The 20,468-nt window shown below is 38.0% G+C and overlaps 1 protein-coding gene across 2 annotated transcripts in view; it reads right to left on the reverse strand.

The window, feature by feature from the left end:
- Nucleotides 1-20,468, reverse strand: part of il1rap.S (interleukin 1 receptor accessory protein S homeolog) — a 109,187-nt gene that overhangs the window by 23,340 nt on the left and 65,379 nt on the right. For both annotated transcript variants that reach the window (XM_041564752.1, XM_018265613.2), the window contains exons 3-5: nucleotides 5,457-5,742; nucleotides 2,449-2,638; nucleotides 561-723 (exon numbers count right to left, since the gene is read on the reverse strand). In XM_041564752.1, the coding sequence (XP_041420686.1) occupies nucleotides 561-723; nucleotides 2,449-2,638; nucleotides 5,457-5,742 (639 nt within the window). The remainder of the gene's footprint in view (nucleotides 1-560; nucleotides 724-2,448; nucleotides 2,639-5,456; nucleotides 5,743-20,468) is intronic.

The following is a 20,468-nucleotide window of genomic DNA, read 5'->3' on the forward strand; positions in this document are numbered from 1 at the left end:
AGTGCCTATTTGGAACGGTGATGCTACACATGGAGGAATCCTCCAGTGGAAAATGTCTCTAAAGAAGTCCATTCATTTAGTGAGGAGAAAAGAACAGAGGAAATGTTTTAGCAATAACTACTTGTTTGCTGTAACCAGGGAGGACCCTTTAAAGAATGTGTGCTCCACAGAGCTCAGATGACCAAGGTCACATGGTACTGCAATAAAATTGTATATAGTTGTATTGTTTATTGCAATGGAATCCCTTTGTCTGTACAATTAATGTATTTATTGTAAAAAAAAGTATTACACTGCATATACAAGTAGCGTAATAAAGCTATAGCTGAACATACATAAGCATCATGTTAAGTGGTTTCTCCTTCACCTCTTCAGTGTAAAAGTAACATTAAAAAGGAAATATGGGAATAGTAAGTGGCCTTGTCCAAGCAGTGAAGATCCAATAATTTAAAAATAAAAATAATTCGACAACATGAAATAAATACATCATTACTATTACATAATTACTCATAACATTTGTTAAAGATCATGAATAGTCTTATTCTTAATGAGCAGCTTCTTACCGACTACTTTAACTTCACTAGTTCTTGTAAGGTTATATATCTTTCCATTGTCCTCATAAGTAACGATACATGTGTAGTTTCCTTGATAGTTTGATCTTACAACTAAAAAAGTAAGATTGAGGCCTTGGGGGTATCGCTCATAAAATGCTTCAGAGATGCAGTCCTATGAAAAAGAGACATAGAGCAAATTCAGCTCAGCAAATAACAATATAGCTAGTAATGCTGCTAAGAGATAATTAACATTCCATTTAATATAAGTAAACAAATCTGTCTCTGCATTATACTATTGTTGGATCAAATCATCAATAGGTCAAGGCATGTAAAATGATACCCAATAGGGCCTATACACTAAGCATCTGCTGCTGTGGCACTGGCAGGAGGAAGCTGTCCTCTGTACCATGGGCCAAGGCAGGGGCTCCACAGGCATTTAATTATAAATGGGGCCCCGTGTGTTTTACATGACATTATGCAAGCCATAGCTTTGAATGCAATAATTAGAGCTAGAAATCTGATAATTATAATGGAGCAAATCAAACAAAAAAAAGCAATAGAAAGACACTGCCATGTGTAATTAAGAAGGTGGCTGAGATGTCCATTGGGAGATCTGCTTAATTGCTTGACCTATATATTTCAGTTCTGATTTAGGCTTTAGGAGCTTCACTTTCTGACTTAGTCAAAGAAAATAATGTAATATAGTGTCCACACTCGGGGGTATATATTGTGGTAAAATGCACATATTGTATACTGGTCAACTGGAGGTGTACACAGTAACATGGCTGCTCAGTTTATATATACATGGTTAATAAGACTTGACGTCAGAATATTTTGCTGGTTCTATTTTACTATAGCATTTATTCTGATATTCTGATCTCTGATTTGTCTGTTTCCTGATATCCTGACTGGACTACTACAAACACAAAGATGTTGCAATGCCCCTCTGTTTTGTGAGTTTGCATGCTAATTTATATATACTGTATAGACATACACACAGACACAGTGAATAATGCTGTATGGCATGTGAGTAAGTGCATGAAATATACTAGGAGTCTTTGTTTTAGGCTGTATGTTCCCTATGGATTCTGGTTAGCGTGACTGAAGTGTTTAAAGGTATCCAAGTGCTGGCCATTTCTTAATTGAGTTCCCAAGGGCCTCCCTTATTCTTAGCTTGGAATAAACAGGTATGGCTTCTTTTTATATATGATACTATATCATGTGGGAGGTATCTTTTCTTTTCTGATGTGTGGTATATGGTAGATACATTTCAGTTGGTATATAAGTTGCTTTGTTTATCTTGTTGCAATGTAATACTCATGTCCAGTATGTAATTTCCATGTTGCCTCATTCTAATACAGCCGGTTGGTTACTTATTAAAGAGATACTGATATCAGAAAATAACCTTTTTTTATATCTAAAAATATCTACAGTCAGTATTGCGTTAAGTCTGCTGTGACATCATTCGGATGTTCAGCAATGACATGGGGCGATTATAATGGTGGAATAAATCTAGCATCATTTGTGAAGCTATAACAACCTGATTTGTTTTAGTTGCTCTTTTTACCCTAAGGACTGCTCAGAAAACATAAAAATATGGGCTTATGATAAACCTAATTGCAATACTATTTGACTGCAGTGCACAATCTCATCATAGGCTTAGTAAGTTCATAAATATATATCTTATACAGTATATGAATAAAAAAATGTGTGTTTAGTTGCTTGAGTTGGGGGAAATTGGCTACTGCCTGTCTATTCAGTATATATTAGAGATGGAGAGAGGGACAGAGAGAGAGAGAGAGAGATAGGGAGGGAAAGGGAGAAGAGACAGAGAGTGCAGAGTCCTAAGATGCTGCCTCTTCTCTTATGCACCATTAGCTTCAGCACATTGTCCTACCTTGTACCATGTTACAGACGGAGTCACATTTACAGGGAAGAAGCCGTCAGTATCTGGGCACGGGAGCCTCTCTCTGTGCTCTAATGGAAGCTCTACTACTTCTGGTTTCACAGCTTGACTAACACAAGAATCTGGATCCTTTTGTACAACTTCAAGGGGAAAGGCAACTCTGCTGCAAAATGTTGTGTTCCTAAAAAAACAAAGACAATATGATCATTTAAATCATCAAATATGGCATGTGTGATGCCATTGGAAAATGCCAAAAAAAAAAACAATCGAAAAAAAATAGCAAGCTATACACATTAAGAAATTATATTTAGCTGTTTGGCTATCTTGTGTGTTTTAATTGTTTACATTGTTTTATCACACCTTTTTATCCTAGTATTTGTGACAGCAGCCAAAGCTGGCTATACACAGGGATCCCTGATCAGGAAACCAGTTATCCATAAAGCTTCAAGTTACAGGAATCAATCTCCCATAGAGAAGAATTTAAAAAATGTTTTTTTCTGTAATAATAATAGTGACTTGTACTTGATTCTAACTCAGCTGCATAGATTGGCAAACAAATATTATTGGGTTTATTTTAGCAGACTGAAGGTATGAGGATCAAAATTATGGAAAGATTCCAAGCATTTCAAAGAGTTGGCTTATCTCTCTTGTCAGTGGGCAACACTGTAAATCAAGGCACAGTGGTCTCCTGGTGGCATGCGACCATCACTGGGAAAGTAAAACCTAACCTGCTGTTTAGTTACTAGAGTGTGCAACACTAGAAAGCTGAGAGCACTAAAATTGCTAGCTGTGTCTTTTACTTTTAATCATTATATATTAATCATCCTTTTCTTTCACCTAATAAAATGTTTTTTAAAAACGTATTTTCTCATCATGGTCACCTTGTTAGCAAAGTGAACCAACCCAGCAAGATATTACAGTACTTTTACAATTCTAAGTCATATAAGGTTTCTCTGATTTCTGTTGAAAATTAAGGCCAGTAACTTGGGCCTCAATTGCAATTTACAGAGAAAAACATTTTTTTCGAATGTTTCAAAACCTGTTCTGCAACTGACAAAAGGCAAAGCTTGTTTGATCAAACTGAACTCACAGCAGTGCATTAAAGGAGAACTAAACCCTAAAAATTAATATGGCTACAAATGCCATATTATATATACTGAAGTGCGCCAGCCTAAAGTTTCAGCTTCTTAATAGCAGCAATTATCAAGAATTTCAAACTTGTCACAGAGGGCCACTATCTTGGAAAGTGTCTGTGACACTCACATGCTCAGTGGGCTCTGAGCAGCTGTTGAGAAGCTAAGCTTAGGGGTTGTCACAAAATAACAAGCAGAAAATGAGGCTGGTCTGTACTATAAGCCGATGCTACAAGGCTGATTATTCAGTTCTGATTCTAGTTGCACTGGTTTCTGTGCTGTCTTATAGTAATGATCTGTATTAAGTACCAATCAGCCTTATATTGTGACATTTATATTCTATGTGTACTGTAAATTGTGAGTCGGTCTCTAAGCTCAGTAAGTGATAGCAGCACAGAGCAAATGCAGTGAATCAGCAGAAAAGAAGATAGGGAGCTCCTGGGGCATCTTTGGAGACACAGATCTTTATGGCGTTGGTTGCCTTGGGCTGGTACAAAAACATAATGTACAACGTCTTTAGTTAAGCTTTAGTTCTCCTTTAAAGCCTTGCTGTCAGCCATTGCTTGATTTAGGCCTGATTCCTCATAGATTTACACATTCTAAACACATCTCAGAACCATATTTCTCAGAGGCAGAAACAATTAATAGCACCCCTCTCCCTCTGTGGATTGCTGGAAAAACCCAAAGCACATTTAAAATGCATTTTCCAAGAACATGAACAAATGAGTGGTTGCTCAAGTGCAACCAGGCAGTCTTTTTCATATACATAGTGGGAATAGTAGTGCTCCTTGATATTCTGTAAGGAATCAGGGTGGTCAGGAAATGCCACCATGCAAGAAGGTGCCAGCCTACAATATATGAGGTAAATAGCACCTGGCACAGAAAGTTTGTCTTGAACAGGGTGGCTAATTAAGCATTTCTAACAAAAAACTAGCAAAAGATGTTACTTTCCAAATACATTATTGTTATGAAAAAGGATCATCTGAATACTAGCAAAAATTTGTCGACACTTTACTTTAGCGAAGATGCAGAGATCGTCAGTGGGTAAAATTCTAGTGTTCATTTCTGTGCCACACTCATTCACTAGCACAGTGGAAATCCTATTGGCTGTTGGTCAGTGATGGCAGATGTCAGTGATGTCAACAGACATGTACAGAAGCCATGCTATCCTTACAGAAGATTTGTATCTGCAATTATATAGTGGAGGAAAGGGTCAGTGACCCCCATCCTTTGAGGGGGGAACCCAAAGGCACTTTTTGTAATCTACGCAGAAATATAAGATGACCTAAAGTACACCCATCAAATTGTATGTATGTATGTATGTATGTATGGCTGTATTCCTGCATTTGTTATTATTTATAGTATATGCATGACCCCACAATCTTACTCTTCTACTAATGCAACCTCTTATATAACAAAATACATTCTCTGCAGTCATTATATCTTTGCTCTTATATATAAGACCTACATAGACAAATACATAAAAGGAAGTTGCATTTATATTCTGGTAAAATTGCACTATATTTCTTTATAATACACAAAAGCCATGAATATCTTGTAAATGATATCCTTAGAAATGGTGAGTTCTGATGTCATCAGTTATAAACAGTGAGTTCTGATGTCATTTCTGTCACATGACTCACTAAAACCTGTGTATTATAATAAATAAAATACCCCCAGTTGCAAAATATGAGGATATTAGAAGTTACCTCGGAGTTCCATGACCTGTATAAAAACACTCGGCCTTCGGCCTCGTATTTTTGTCATGAAACTCCTCGGTAACTTATAATATCCTTATATTTTACAAGAGGGGGTACTTTATTTACTATATAACGTACACAAGCAAATGCATGTCACAAAATATACCTAAGCATGCAGGTGTAGTTTCCTGTGTCACTGATGATAGCAGGCCGGAACCATAGTGTGTCCTTGTCTTTGATGATTCTATTGTTTGGAAGACGGATGTTGACTGGCTCTTCAAGGTCCTTTCCTTGGCCTGTCCAATACCACATAAGGGTCAGACCTGCTGAATGTGCTGTGCTATAATTATGTTTTATAAAGTCTTGGAAAAGAGGGCATCGAATGCGGGAAGGCTCTCCTTCATATGAGTGGATTAGCTTCATAGTGTCCACTCCCCAATCATCACATCGCTCTAGAGACAAAAACAGATCACATTTAGACATTAGAAACGTTATGCCTTTATTCTTAAAATTACCACATTACCACTACATTGCAATTGTGACCAAATGGTCTGAATATCCCCTATATTATATTAGGGTGTTTAGTAATGTCATTAGTTATAATCAGTGCTTAGTGGTGTAATTTCTGTCACATGACTCACTGAAACGTGTTTATTATAAATAGCCCCCCCCCCCTGTTGTAAAATATAAGCATATTAGAAGTTCTCTCAGAGTTTCATGACCTGTATAAAAACACTCAGCCTTCTGCATCATGCTTTTATCATGGAACTTTTCGGTGACTTATCCTTGTATTTTGATATATGTTACAAGTTTATATATCCTCTTGCAGTGATCTGTTAATATACTAACTGCACATCATATAACCTTTTATTTTAGAGAGACCAGGAAGCTTGCAAACATAAAGGAATAATAAATTCAAACCAAGGCTTTTTTTTCACTGGTTAGTGAATTTGCCCCATAGACTCCATTTTAATCAAAAAACCATTCAAACAACTAATTTTTAAAATGTATTTCCTTTTTTCTTTGTAATAACAGTACAAACTGTAAAAACCAGTGTAATAACAGTAGAAAAAACAGTACCTTGTGATTTATTGAAACTAAGATATAATTAATAATTACTGAAAGCAAAACAACCCTTTTGGACTTAATGTTTAAATTATTCTTTAGTAGACTTATGGAGATCCAAATTATGGAAAGATCCAGAGCATTATGATTAACAGGTCCCATATCTAATTGGCTGCTTTGTATCTTAATCTGTATGTTCAGTGTATACACTCATTTATTGTATAACACTGCAGAACATGTTGGTATAAATATGTGATAAATAATTCCTGTGGTTACTTGTATGCTACTTTAAATTTCCCCACAGTCCAAAGCACATGCTATCTGTATGAATAGTGGACCTCACAGTCCATTTTCATGCTCTTCTTTGCATATTATCCTCTGCAAGGCAAATGGCATAGGTTTATGGTTTGTCATAGGACCCACATGTAAACTAGAAGTCCAGTGACACCAAATCAGAAAATAAAACATAATCTAATGATACCTGTTCACATCCAACATGTTTATCACAGAACTCTATGCTTTACACTACAATATTAGCAAAATGAACACAAACAGAAAATAATTGCAAAAAGTCTTTATTTCTGGTCAACTAGCTGAAAACAACTAAACTGAAAAAAGTATTTGAAGGTGAATAACCCCTTCTTTTAGCCCTTTTTAGCCCTATATACAGTCTTTTATATTGGCCATCTTAAACCCTCATCACCCATGAGAAGGAGATAAATTCAAAACCTCACTAGAAATTCAGCCAGTTTCACCAGGTAGTGAGCTTTGCCCTTTGTAGCATCTGAGGTGAGAATTTGTAGAAATCTTGTGACAGGCACATATATTCTATTTACTATATGTTTTATGCCTGGAAATCAACATGTTGGCTCTTGCCTAGAGCCTTTCTCAATATCCGAAGAGCTGAAATGTTGATTTTCTGGCATGGTACAATAAAAGGTTTCTACTTTTTTTAAAAAAAGAAAATGAGGCTGATACCTAGCCTCAAGGCAGAAGTGTAGCAGAAGGAAACACACCTACTTCTCGTATTTCCCCTTCTTCTTCCTACCTTTCCTCCCCCTCTTTTGCCTTTCACCTTCCCAGTTAACTCTTCCATCCCTCCCCCAAGCGGCTGTATGGAAACAAAAAAGTACAAGCTAACAAAAAAGGTCATACACTTTTACTAGTGACCTTTAGATAGTCCAAGCATAAAGACACACAGAACGATTTACCAATGACACTCAACACGTTGATTTTATGTAAAATTGTACTTTATTAAACTGTTAATTGTTACAATGAAAATTAATAAAATAATAAATAATAAAAAAGGCTCAAAAAAAGAAAGTCCTGGGAGTGTGCTACTATTATTTATGACTATATATAATCATCTTACAATGAATAAATATCAAACTAGGCAGTCACATAAACCACTATCTACGGTATGTTCGAAAAAGCAGGGAAATTCTTTTGTAAGTGTGCGGGAGTTCACTTAGCAAAATGGCTTCTCTGTGGAAGGAGCAATACTTCTATTCTACTGCACTGCTATTGACAGTTTTCCATTATCCCACATCCCCAGCGATTCTCAGGACAGTGAGTGGCACAGACGGAAGAAGCCAGCAGTTCATTCTCAAGTGTCAAAGACAAATGATGCTGATGGTGTTTAGTGCACTGCTAAGCCTCTGGGTGTCACATCCAAGCTGCTTGATTCATGTGTAGCCACAGCTACATCTAATAGTTAATAAGACAGACGGGTTGTCTCTGACAGAATGCTAATGGTTGCATGGAGTACAGTTTACTTGTCTAAGGGAAATTGCCTTATGTTTAAAGGCAATGAAAAACCACTCTTTTTACTGTTGTTAATTTTTCAAATAATTTTGTCCCTGCAGATAAAACTGAATGTTACAGTGTGCTTAAATATCCCGTAAAATATTTCCTTATAGATGGTTCTTAAGACCTTCCTCATTTATAATTGGTGTTTATTGATGTAATTTGTGTCACATACGAAATAATATACTTCCTACTGTAAAAAATGAATGATATTGTAAATCACCTCAAAGTCCAATTGACTGTATAAATGTACCCTACCTCGGCCTATTGCCTTCTCAGTGATGTCTAATATCCTTCTGCTTTACAAATGGAAGGACCATTATTCCTTATATCTGTAGTAAACAGAATGGCAAATTGTATATGCTTACAAGTGAAAAAGTTATCAAGTATAAAGCTGAGATGTAGTCATATCGCCAGAGGAAAGCAGCTAAATTCCAGAGGGATTATGATTTGTGCCATTTTTCATGCGTTTTCATCTTCACAGCCATATTTTTCTCCCTTTGATAAACTGCTATAAAACACATGGCACAAGCAAGTGTAAAAGAAAAACAAACTCCTTATCACCTTACAATAACAGGATCTAAGAATAAAAAATCTGGAAAATCATGCTACTTAGCTGAACTATATCAGTTACATAGGTTTTTAAAGAAATAATAAGAATACATGCAAAAGAAAAAGTTAATAACCAGTTCTTTATAGGTTAATTGGATCCAAACTTAATATGTGTATATGATAGGAACCTTAGACTGTAAGATCCATGGGGGACATAAAGTGACATGCAGAGGGTGCCAGCTGGAGCTACGATAAAACTAACCACGGGGAGCAGGGCAGGGGAAGGTTTTTAGCGTTGCAGAAGGGTGCTGGAGCACAATTCTGGAGGGGGGTGCAGGGTGCACACCCTGTACCCAGACCAGGCCATGGTTGGTTATGCCACTGGGGACTCATGCTAATGATATAGAATATCTGTACAGCTTTGCAGAATATGTTGGCTCTATACACGTACTATTCCTATCTGGAATAATTGGGGTCTTTCCTTCTATGATATGGATCACAATACCATAGGGCTCTCAAATACATTTAGAGGGTTATTTATTAAAGTCTGAATGCTAAAAACATGAAAAAAACATCCAAAAATCCGCCACCTGCCGAGGTTGTATATGAGTCAATGGAAGAGGCGCCTATACTATTTGGAGGTTTCTGCGGTCTGCGCTGGAATTAGTCCAAAAAATCCAACTATTTCGGGCTTTTCAGGCAAAAATCCAAAAAAATTATGAATTTCTGTGAAAAAGCCCAAAGAAATCGAGCAATCGTGTAAAAACTTAGGGGGAGTCTGGCTTGCAAGGGCATGGTCGATAGGACCCAGCGGACCTAGGTTTGGCCAAGCCCGAAATCCGGGCCTGGTTCTGGTTAACAGATTCCTTATCTGTATAAACCTAACAATAACTCACATTAACTATGCTAGCAACTGGACTTTTCTCTTTATTGTGTATTATTATTAGCATTCCTGATATTGTTATCTGGTTGTTGGTGTCACTACTCTCAGCAGCCAAAAAACTGATATAACGTACCGTATATACTCGAGTATAAGCCGACCCGAGTATAAGCCGAGGTACCTAATTTTACCTACGAAAACTGGGAAAACTTATTGACTCTAGTATAAGCCTAGACACAACTACAGCCCTGTCTCCCAGCAGCGCACATTCTGCCAAAGCGACCCCCCCAGCGATCAACCGGACTTCTTTGCAAAGTTGATGGTGACAGAGAATTGCCAAACGGATTACTGTGTGCATTGTCCCACTGTCACACTACCATGTGCAGAGGGTGCTGTTTGATATTGCCATCACTGCTAATCTTTCGTATAACCAACAGAGGGCGCTGTGTGATATTGCAGTCACTGTTATTCTTCCATATAACCAACAGATGGCGCTGTGATATTGCAGTCACTGTTATTCTTTCATACAACCAACAGATGGCGCTGTGTGATATTGCAGTCACTGTTATTCTTTCATACAACCAACAGATGGCGCTGTGTGACATTGCAGTCACTGTTAATCTTTCATATAACCAACAGAGGGTGCTGTGATATTGCAGTCACTGTTATTCTTTCATACAACCAACAGATGGCGCTGTGTGATATTGCAGTCACTGTTATTCTTTCATACAACCAACAGATGGCGCTGTGTGATATTGCAGTCACTGTTATTCTTTCATACAACCAACAGATGGCGCTGTGTGATATTGCAGTCACTGTTATTCTTTCATACAACCAACAGATGGCGCTGTGTGATATTGCAGTCACTGTTATTCTTTCATATAACCAACAGAGGGTGCACTGTTATTCTTTCATATAACCAACAGAGGGCATTGTGGGATATTGCAGTCTCTCCCCAAGTGTACTGTTGGTATAGGAATGATTACAAGTGACTGCAATCTCAGCGAGTCGGGTCGGGTACCGCTGACCCGAGTATAAGCCGAGGTAGACTTTTTCAGCACATTTTGGATGCTGAAAAACTCGGCTTATACACGGGTATATACGGTAGTAGTGCATTTAGCACTTTGAGGTTAAGATTTATATTAGATCCCATACAGCACTGTATTTGAAAGGCTGCATAATTTTAATAGCTATTTTGCAGACAGTCCCTTACATCGGTTCTGTGAAAACACAACTTCAGTTTCGGTGGCTATTCTGCAGCATATCTGCTAAATAACTCAGCTGGACAGAATTTGCTATTTATCAGTGCAGAATGGGTAAGGTCCTTCTTCTATACACTGATTTTAAGTACTTTCTTAGTAGTGGCTGCTTCCAAAACAGGGATGTCTGGCTAACAGTCCTTCTATTAGTAACAAACTTCTTTAGAAATAAAAAACAAATTTGTTTTTTTGCAATGTTTCACAAAAAATAATTTAAACTCTGAAAGCAATTCAGCCGTGTATATGTTTTTTGGATACCAAGCTCCCTGTTGACTTTCAGAGGCATTCCTATAGCAATTTAATTGAATCTGCTGTAGACCTAGACAGGTATACAGCAGCATCATATGACCTATGGATATGCTGGTACAAGAGAAATGTTTCCTTATGTAGGTGACATGTGTGCAAGCCATTCTTTAGCTTGATGCTGGGACTCAGATGCCCCCTAAATCCAATGGAAAGTCATAAAATCCATCACAGGCACTAGAAGATTAGGCAAAGTCTATCAAAATCCAGGAAAATAAATGCCCGACTGATGCTGTGCACACAATAAGCATTCTGGAACCATTCAGTAAAAAATGCAATACGTTACAAAAGAGTTTTAGGGGAACAAGATTCAGTCAAAATGTCTGAATAACAAAGCCTGTATGAGAACTTGTAACATTATAGCACAAGAATAATTATCACTGTTTTGCCTTCTTCCAAAATGTACTGAGTATACCAAAACTAAACAAGTATTATTACCAAAATTATTTAACTGATATAGGTTTGGAAAACCCAGGAAGGCATATATCATGACTGAAGAACAAATTTTATGCGATAAGCTATTTAACACAAGACGATAAGCCATGTTTATATGCGAATCGCAATTGTATTTCTTTGGTACAGATCAAACTAAAATAAAGAATTAAAAAAAAAAAATATATATATATATATATATATATATATATATATATATATATAAACAAAAAAGTGTATAATTTCCCTTTTGTTTAATTGAAGCATATTCATTTAGATGAGTAAGCAAAATGCAGAAATGCGGCTTCAGTGCTGTTTTTGTCAATATGAAGAACACTTGGAGCATTTCCATTATCTTACGCTAGAATAAAAAAAGAAGAGGCGATCAATATTTTTCCATCAAGTTTAAATTGATGAGTAAAAACATAAAGAAGCTTAAGAGGAATAAACAGGATTAACCCACTACTGTGGCCATAAATGGTGAAACACCTTGCTCTGTGGAATCCAGATGGTTTAACCAATACATCTTTATCTATTTACTAGCCTTTTTTTAATGAAACCAATTGCAGAATCCCAGATTTTACTTATACTGCTTATATATTCAGATGACAGACATGACAAATATTGTTTGGAATCCAGATGGTTCAACCAATACATCTTTATCTATTTACTAACCTGATGAACGTTTTTTTTTAATGAAACCAATTGCAGAATCCCAGATTTTACTTATACTGCTTATATATTCAGATGACAGACATGACTGAATCCCAGATTTTACTTATACTGCTTATATATTCAGATGACAGACATGACAAATATTGTTTGTTTATTGTTTGTTTAATATAGAACAGACATCAGTTTATTAACCTTTTAAATGCCACAGATCGTAGAATCTACGTTCTGTGGCAAAGGTACTTGAAATGCCACAGAACGTAGATTCTACGTTCTGCAGCATTTCCTGGTTCAGGAGCGGAGGAGCGGCTGTTAGAGCCGTTCGCTCCGTTCCTGCTCGATCCCCTGCCCCTAGGCAACGAGCAGAGCAGGGGATCGAGTGGCCCCTGGGGCGTGATCGCCCAGGGGCCCAAAAACAGCAGCAGGCACGTGTTACTTACGTGTCCTGCTGCTGCAGCCTGCACCGGATCGACGATCTCCGCCCCCACAGCACACAGACAGGAACCACGAGGCAGATGTCTTCCAGAGGCTCTTCCTGATCGCCTGCAACAGTCTCCAGCGACTTTTTCAGGTTAGTGCAACAATTACACACACAAACACACCAACACACACTTATTACAGTAATACACACTTAGATTCACACTTACACACACTTACACATACATTTTTGGGGATTGGGGGGGTCACTTACACTCACTGCACACGCACACACGCGCACATAACATGTAATTTACCATTTGTACACACGCACACGCACATACATGGCATTGTGGCTTTTTTTTTTTTTTCTTATCGCATCGTTTCTTTTTTTGGCTGAAAAAAATGTTTTATTGCCATTACGCATAGCGTATTCGCTAACCGTACTGTGCAATACCTTTTGTATGTTATTTCGGTGATTATATTGCAATTTTGGGTATTTTGGTGCATTTTTAGCCATTTTATTGAATTTTTAGCCATTTTATTGCATTTTCAGCTCTGCATATGTTGTGTTCACTTGTTTCTAGCCGTAGAACCTGTTTGGCCCATCTAAAATATTCAAACTGTGATTCTGATGGCCGATAACACTAGTCTGGAAAAAAAACATTGATTTTTGTGGTTTTATTGGATTTTTTTGCATTTCACCCTTTACTGCCTTATTTTGTTTTGCCTTGTAAATTTTATCTACTATATATCCATTTGGGGGTCTCTGTGCGCCACATAGTTTGGTATATCTATGCATATTGGGCATCAAAGTGTTCAGTAGACCTCTGGCGTTCATATTTAGGATGTTTTATGCTGATACGTTACGAAATGTGGGGCATATAATGGGGTAAAATTCAAGCTTTCTGACAATTTTCAGAAATTTGATAAAAACCGTTATGTTCAGCATTGCTTTGCAGTTTGGCAGTTTGCAGTAGAAACACATATTTACCCATATTGGATTCGTCAGAATGTGTACTTTCTGAAAATATATGGCTTTCTGGGGTCTCTGTACTGTTAGGTGGTCTAATGTCGCATATTACACACACCAGGTGCTTATATTGCAGCAGCCAGCGCGTCAGCCGTGAAAATGTATATACACTATTGTCATTTGGTGGTCTCTGTGCGCCGCATAGTTTGGTATATCTATGCATATTGGGCATCAAAGTGTTCAGTAGACCCCTGGCGTTCATATTTAGGATGTTTTATGCTGAAACGTTACGAAATGTGGGGCATATAATGGGGTAAAATTCAATCTTTCTGACGATTTTCAAAAATTTGATAAAAACCGTTATGTTCAGCATTGCTTTGCAGTTTGGCAGTTTGCAGTAGAAACACACATTTACCCATATTGGATTCGTCAGAATGTGTACTTTCTGAAAATATATGGTTTTCTGGGGTCTCTGTACTGTTAGGGGGGTCTAATGTCGCATAATACACACACCAGGTGCTTATATTGCAGCAGCCAGCGCGTCAGCCGTGAAAATGTATATACACTATTGTCATTTGGGGGTCTCTATGCGCCACATAGTTTGGTATATCTATGCATATTGGGCATCAAAGTGTTCAGTAGACCCCTGGCGTTCATATTTAGGATGTTTTATGCTGATAAGTTACGAAATGTGGGGCATATAATGGGGTAAAATTCAAGCTTTGTGACGATTTTCAGAAATTTGATAAAAACGGTTACGTTCAGCATTGATTTGCAGTCTGGCAGTTTGCAGTAGAAACACTTATTTAACCATATTGGATTCGTCAGAATGTGTACTTTCTGAAAATATATGGTTTTCTGGGGTCTCTGTACTTTTAGGGGGGTCTAATGTCGCATAATACACACACCAGGTGCTTATATTGCAGCAGCCAGCGCGTCAGCCGTGAAAATGTATATACACTATTGTCATTTGGGGGTCTCTGTGCGCCACATAGTTTAGTATATCTATGCATATTGGGCATCAAAGTGTTCAGTAGACCCCTGGCGTTCATATTTAGGATGTTTTATGCTGATACGTTACGAAATGTGTGGCATATAATGGAGTAAAATTCAAGCTTTCTGACAATTTTCAGAAATTTGATAAAAACCGTTATGTTCAGCATTGCTTTGCAGTTTGGCAGTTTGCAATAGAAACACTTATTTACCCATATTGGATTCGTCAGAATGTGTACTTTCTGAAAATATATGGTTTTCTGGAGTCTCTGTACTGTTAGGGGGGTCTAATGTTGCATAATACACACACCAGGTGCTTATATTGCAGCTGCCAGTGCGTCAGCCGTGAAAATGTATATACACTATTGTCATTTGGGGTCTCTGTGCGCCACATAGTTTGGTATATCTATGCATACTGGGCATCAAAGTGTTCAGTAGACCCCTGGCGTTCATATTTAGGATGTTTTATGCTGATAAGTTACGAAATGTGGGGCATATAATGGGGTAAAATTCAAGCTTTGTGACGATTTTCAGAAATTTGATAAAAACCGTTACGTTCAGCATTGCTTTGCAGTTTGGCAGTTTGCAGTAGGAACACATATTTACCCATATTGGATTCGTCAGAATGTGTACTTTCTGAAAATATATGGTTTTCTGGGGTCTCTGTACTGTTAGGGGGGTCTAATGTCGCATAATACACACACCAGGTGCTTATATTGCAGCAGCCAGCGCGTCAGCCGTGAAAATGTATATACACTATTGTCATTTGGGGGTCTCTATGCGCCACATAGTTTGGTATATCTATGCATATTGGGCATCAAAGTGTTCAGTAGACCCCTGGCGTTCATATTTAGGATGTTTTATGCTGATAAGTTACGAAATGTGGGGCATATAATGGGGTAAAATTCAAGCTTTGTGACGATTTTCAGAAATTTGATAAAAACGGTTACGTTCAGCATTGATTTGCAGTCTGGCAGTTTGCAGTAGAAACACTTATTTAACCATATTGGATTCGTCAGAATGTGTACTTTCTGAAAATATATGGTTTTCTGGGGTCTCTGTACTTTTAGGGGGGTCTAATGTCGCATAATACACACACCAGGTGCTTATATTGCAGCAGCCAGCGCGTCAGCCGTGAAAATGTATATACACTATTGTCATTTGGGGGTCTCTGTGCGCCACATAGTTTAGTATATCTATGCATATTGGGCATCAAAGTGTTCAGTAGACCCCTGGCGTTCATATTTAGGATGTTTTATGCTGATACGTTACGAAATGTGTGGCATATAATGGAGTAAAATTCAAGCTTTCTGACAATTTTCAGAAATTTGATAAAAACCGTTATGTTCAGCATTGCTTTGCAGTTTGGCAGTTTGCAATAGAAACACTTATTTACCCATATTGGATTCGTCAGAATGTGTACTTTCTGAAAATATATGGTTTTCTGGAGTCTCTGTACTGTTAGGGGGGTCTAATGTTGCATAATACACACACCAGGTGCTTATATTGCAGCTGCCAGTGCGTCAGCCGTGAAAATGTATATACACTATTGTCATTTGGGGGTCTCTGTGCGCCACATAGTTTGGTATATCTATGCATACTGGGCATCAAAGTGTTCAGTAGACCCCTGGCGTTCATATTTAGGATGTTTTATGCTGATAAGTTACGAAATGTGGGGCATATAATGGGGTAAAATTCAAGCTTTGTGACGATTTTCAGAAATTTGATAAAAACCGTTACGTTCAGCATTGCTTTGCAGTTTGGCAGTTTGCAGTAGGAACACATATTTACCCATATTGGATTCGTCAGAATGTGTACTTTCTGAAAATATATGGTTTTCTGGGGTCTCTGTACTGTTAGGGGGGTCTAATGTCGCATATTACACACACCAGGTGCTCATATTGCAGCAGCCAGCGCGCGTCAGCCGTGAAAATGTATATACACTATTGTCATTTGGGGGTCTCTGTGCGCCACATAGTTTGGTATATCTATGCATATTGGGCATCAAAGTGTTTAGTAGACCCCTGGCGTTCATATTTAGGATGTTTTATGCTGATAAGTTACGAAATGTGGGGCATATAATGGGGTAAAATTCAAGCTTTGTGACGATTTTCAGAAATTTGATAAAAACCGTTACGTTCAGCATTGCTTTGCAGTTTGGCAGTTTGCAGTAGGAACACATATTTACCCATATTGGATTTGTCAGAATGTGTACTTTCTGAAAATATATGGTTTTCTGGGGTCTCTGTACTGTTAGGGGGGTCTAATGTCGCATATTACACACACCAGGTGCTCATATTGCAGCAGCCAGCGCGCGTCAGCCGTGAAAATGTATATACACTATTGTCATTTGGGGGTCTCTGTGCGCCACATAGTTTGGTTTATCTATGCATATTGGGCATCAAAGTGTTTAGTAGACCCCAGGCGTTCATATTTAGGATGTTTTATGCTGATAAGTTACGAAATGTGGGGCATATAATGGGGTAAAATTCAAGCTTTGTGACAATTTTCAGAAATTTGATAAAAACCGTTATGTTCAGCATTGCTTTGCAGTTTGGCAGTTTGCAGTAGAAACACTTATTTACCCATATTGGATTCGTCAGAATGTGTACTTTCTGAAAATATATGGTTTTCTGGGGTCTCTGTACTGTTAGGTGGTCTAATGTCGCATAATACACACACCGAGTGGTTATATTGCAGCAGCCAGCGCGTCAGCCGTGAAAATGTCTATACATATTGTCATTTGGGGGTCTCTGTGCGCCACATAGTTTGGTATATCTATGCATATTGGGCATCAAACTGTTTAGTAGACCCCTATGTTTATATTTAGGATGCTTTATGCTGGTAATGATACATGGACAATACGATGCTGGAAAGTTGAAGCTTTGAGGCAATTTCCAGATATTTCACCAAAACAGCCAAATTTGGCAAAGCCTTGCGACTCAGTAGTTTGGAGCAGAAAGGCATGGGTACTCATTTTAGATTCCGTAGAATGTGTACTTTCCAAAAATATATGGGTTTGGGGGGTAAACATATATTTCTGTGTTTTTACCCCGCAAAAATGCAGTCAATGTGTTGATTTTTCATTAGCTGAAGTTACCCACGGGACTGTTTGTATGCGCTAACTTCATTTTGGGGCCTCTAAATGCCAGATACTTTGGTAAACTTATGAACAATGGCCACCAAAATGTTCAGAGGAACCCTGGCAATCATATTTAGGGTGCTTTTTCTTAGTACGTAATGACACATGGGTGATATGGTACTGGGAAGTTGAAGCTTTGAGGCAATTTTCAGATATTTCACCAAAACCGACAACTTTGGGAAAGCCTGGCGACTCAGTAGTTTGGAGCAATAAGGCATGGGTACCCATTTTATATTCTGTAGAATGTGTACTTTCCAAAAATATATGGGTTTGGGGGGTAAACATATATTTCTGTGTTTTTACCCCACAAAAATGCAGTCAATGTGTTGATCTTTCATTAGCTGAAGTTACCCACAGGACTATTTGTATGCACTAACTTCATTTTGGGGCCTCTAAATGCCAGATACTTTGGTAAACCTATGAACAATGGCCACCAAACTGTTCGGAGGAACCCTGGCAATCATATTTAGGGTGCTTTTTCTTGGTGCATAACGATACATGGGTGATATGGTGCTGAGAAGTTGAAGCTTTGAGGCAATTTTCAGATATTTCACCAAAACCGACAATTGTGGCAAAGCCTTGCGACTCAGTAGTTTGGAGCAGAAAGGCATGGGTACCCATTTTAGATTCAGTAGAATGTGTACTTTCCAAAAATATATGGGTTTGGGGGGTAAACATATATTTCTGTGTTTTTACCCCACAAAAATGCAGTCAATGTGTTGATTTTTCATTAGATGAAGTTACCCACGGGACTGTTTGTATGCGCTAACTTCATTTTGGGGCCTCTAAATGCCAGACACTTTGGTAAACTTATGAACAATGGCCACCAAAATGTTCAGAGGAACCCTGGCAATCATATTTATGGTGCTTTTTCTTAGTACGTAATGACACATGGGTGATATGGTGCTGGGAAGTTGAAGCTTTGAGGCAATTTTCAGATATTTCACCAAAACCGACAACTTTGGGAAAGCCTTGCGACTCAGTAGTTTGGAGCAGAAAGGCATGGGTACCCATTTTAGATTCAGTAGAATGTGTACTTTCCAAAAATATATGGGTTTGGGGGGTAAACATATATTTCTGTGTTTTTACCCCACAAAAATGCAGTCAATGTGTTGATTTTTCATTAGATGAAGTTACCCACAGGACTATTTGTATGCGCTAACTTCATTTTGAGGCCTCTAAATGCCAGATACTTTGGTAAACCTATGAACAATGGCCACCAAATTGTTTGGAGGAACCCTGGCAATCATATTTAGGGTGCTTTTTTTTGGTGCGTAACGATACATGGGAAGTTGAAGCTTTGAGGCAATTTTCAGATATTTCACCAAAACCGACAATTTTGGGAAAGCCTTGCGACTCAGTAGTTTGGAGCAGAAAGGCATGGGTACCCATTTTAGATTCGGTAGAATGTGTACTTTCCAAAAATATATGGGTTTTGGGGGGTAAACATATATTTCTGTGTTTTTACCCCACAAAAATGCAGTCAATGTGTTGATCTTTCATTAGCTGAAGTTACCCACGGGACTGTTTGTATGCGCTAACTTCATTTTGGGGCCTCTAAATGCCAGATACTTTGGTAAACTTATGAACAATGACCACCAAAATGTTCAGAGGAACCCTGGCAATCAAATTTAGGGTGCTTTTTCTTAGTACGTAATGATACATGGGCGATATGGTGCTGGGAAGTTGAAGGTTTGAGGCAATTTTCAGATATTTCACCAAAACCGACAATTTTGGGAAAGCCTTGCGACTCAGTAGTTTGGAGCAGAAAGGCATGGGTACCCATTTTAGATTCAGTAGAATGTGTACTTTCCAAAAATATATGGGTTTGGGGGGTAAACATATATTTCTGTGTTTTTACCCCACAAAAAATGCAGTCAATGTGTTGATTTCTCAGTAGCTGAAGTAAAGTCCTGATCAATTTGGATGTGCTAACTTCATATTGGTGTCTCTAAATGCCAGATACTTTGGTAAACCTATGCATAATGGGTATCAAACTGTTCAGTTTGGTAGTTGGGAGTAGAGAGACATAGTTACCCATTTTGTAATCGGCAGAATGTGTACTTTTCAAAAATGTATGGTTTTCTGGGGTAAACCTACGGTTTCAGGATTTTTTGCCTTGGAATCTAAAGCATGCTGTTTTCTGCCTTAGTGCTTTCAAAATTTGGTAATATACTGCCGGGAGTTTTTGCTGTACAGAAATCCTAAATCTCCCTAAAACTATACATATCTGGTATTGGCACGTTCGAGAGACATAAGGCTTTCCAAATCAGTTGGATTTTCATCCCTAAAATGAAATATTTTTCTGGTATAAATTGATATACGATGAAAAATGGTAATTTTTCATTTTTTTTTGGTATTTAGCACTATAAATTTTTTTGCACAGGTGGAAATACATGAAAACTCAGGCAGATTTAGAAAGCTCAGTTTCTACCGAAAAAAACAATGTATAGTTTTCCTAGGTAAACTATAGGTTTCCCCTCAGAAAATGCCCCTAAAGTGAGAGAGCACAAAATGTTTCAAAAACGGCTGGCATTTTGCGTAACCAAAATGTGAAATTCTGCTGGCACTTAAAGGGTTAACACAGATGACCTTATTGTTTATTGCATACAATTATTCACCAACTTGCAGCAATGTGGTCACTTACAACATATTTTAATTACTCTAAAATGAGTGTCTGAAGC

The sequence above is a fragment of the Xenopus laevis genome, chromosome 5S, assembly GCF_017654675.1.
Source record: "Xenopus laevis strain J_2021 chromosome 5S, Xenopus_laevis_v10.1, whole genome shotgun sequence".
Classification (NCBI taxonomy): domain Eukaryota; kingdom Metazoa; phylum Chordata; class Amphibia; order Anura; family Pipidae; genus Xenopus; species Xenopus laevis.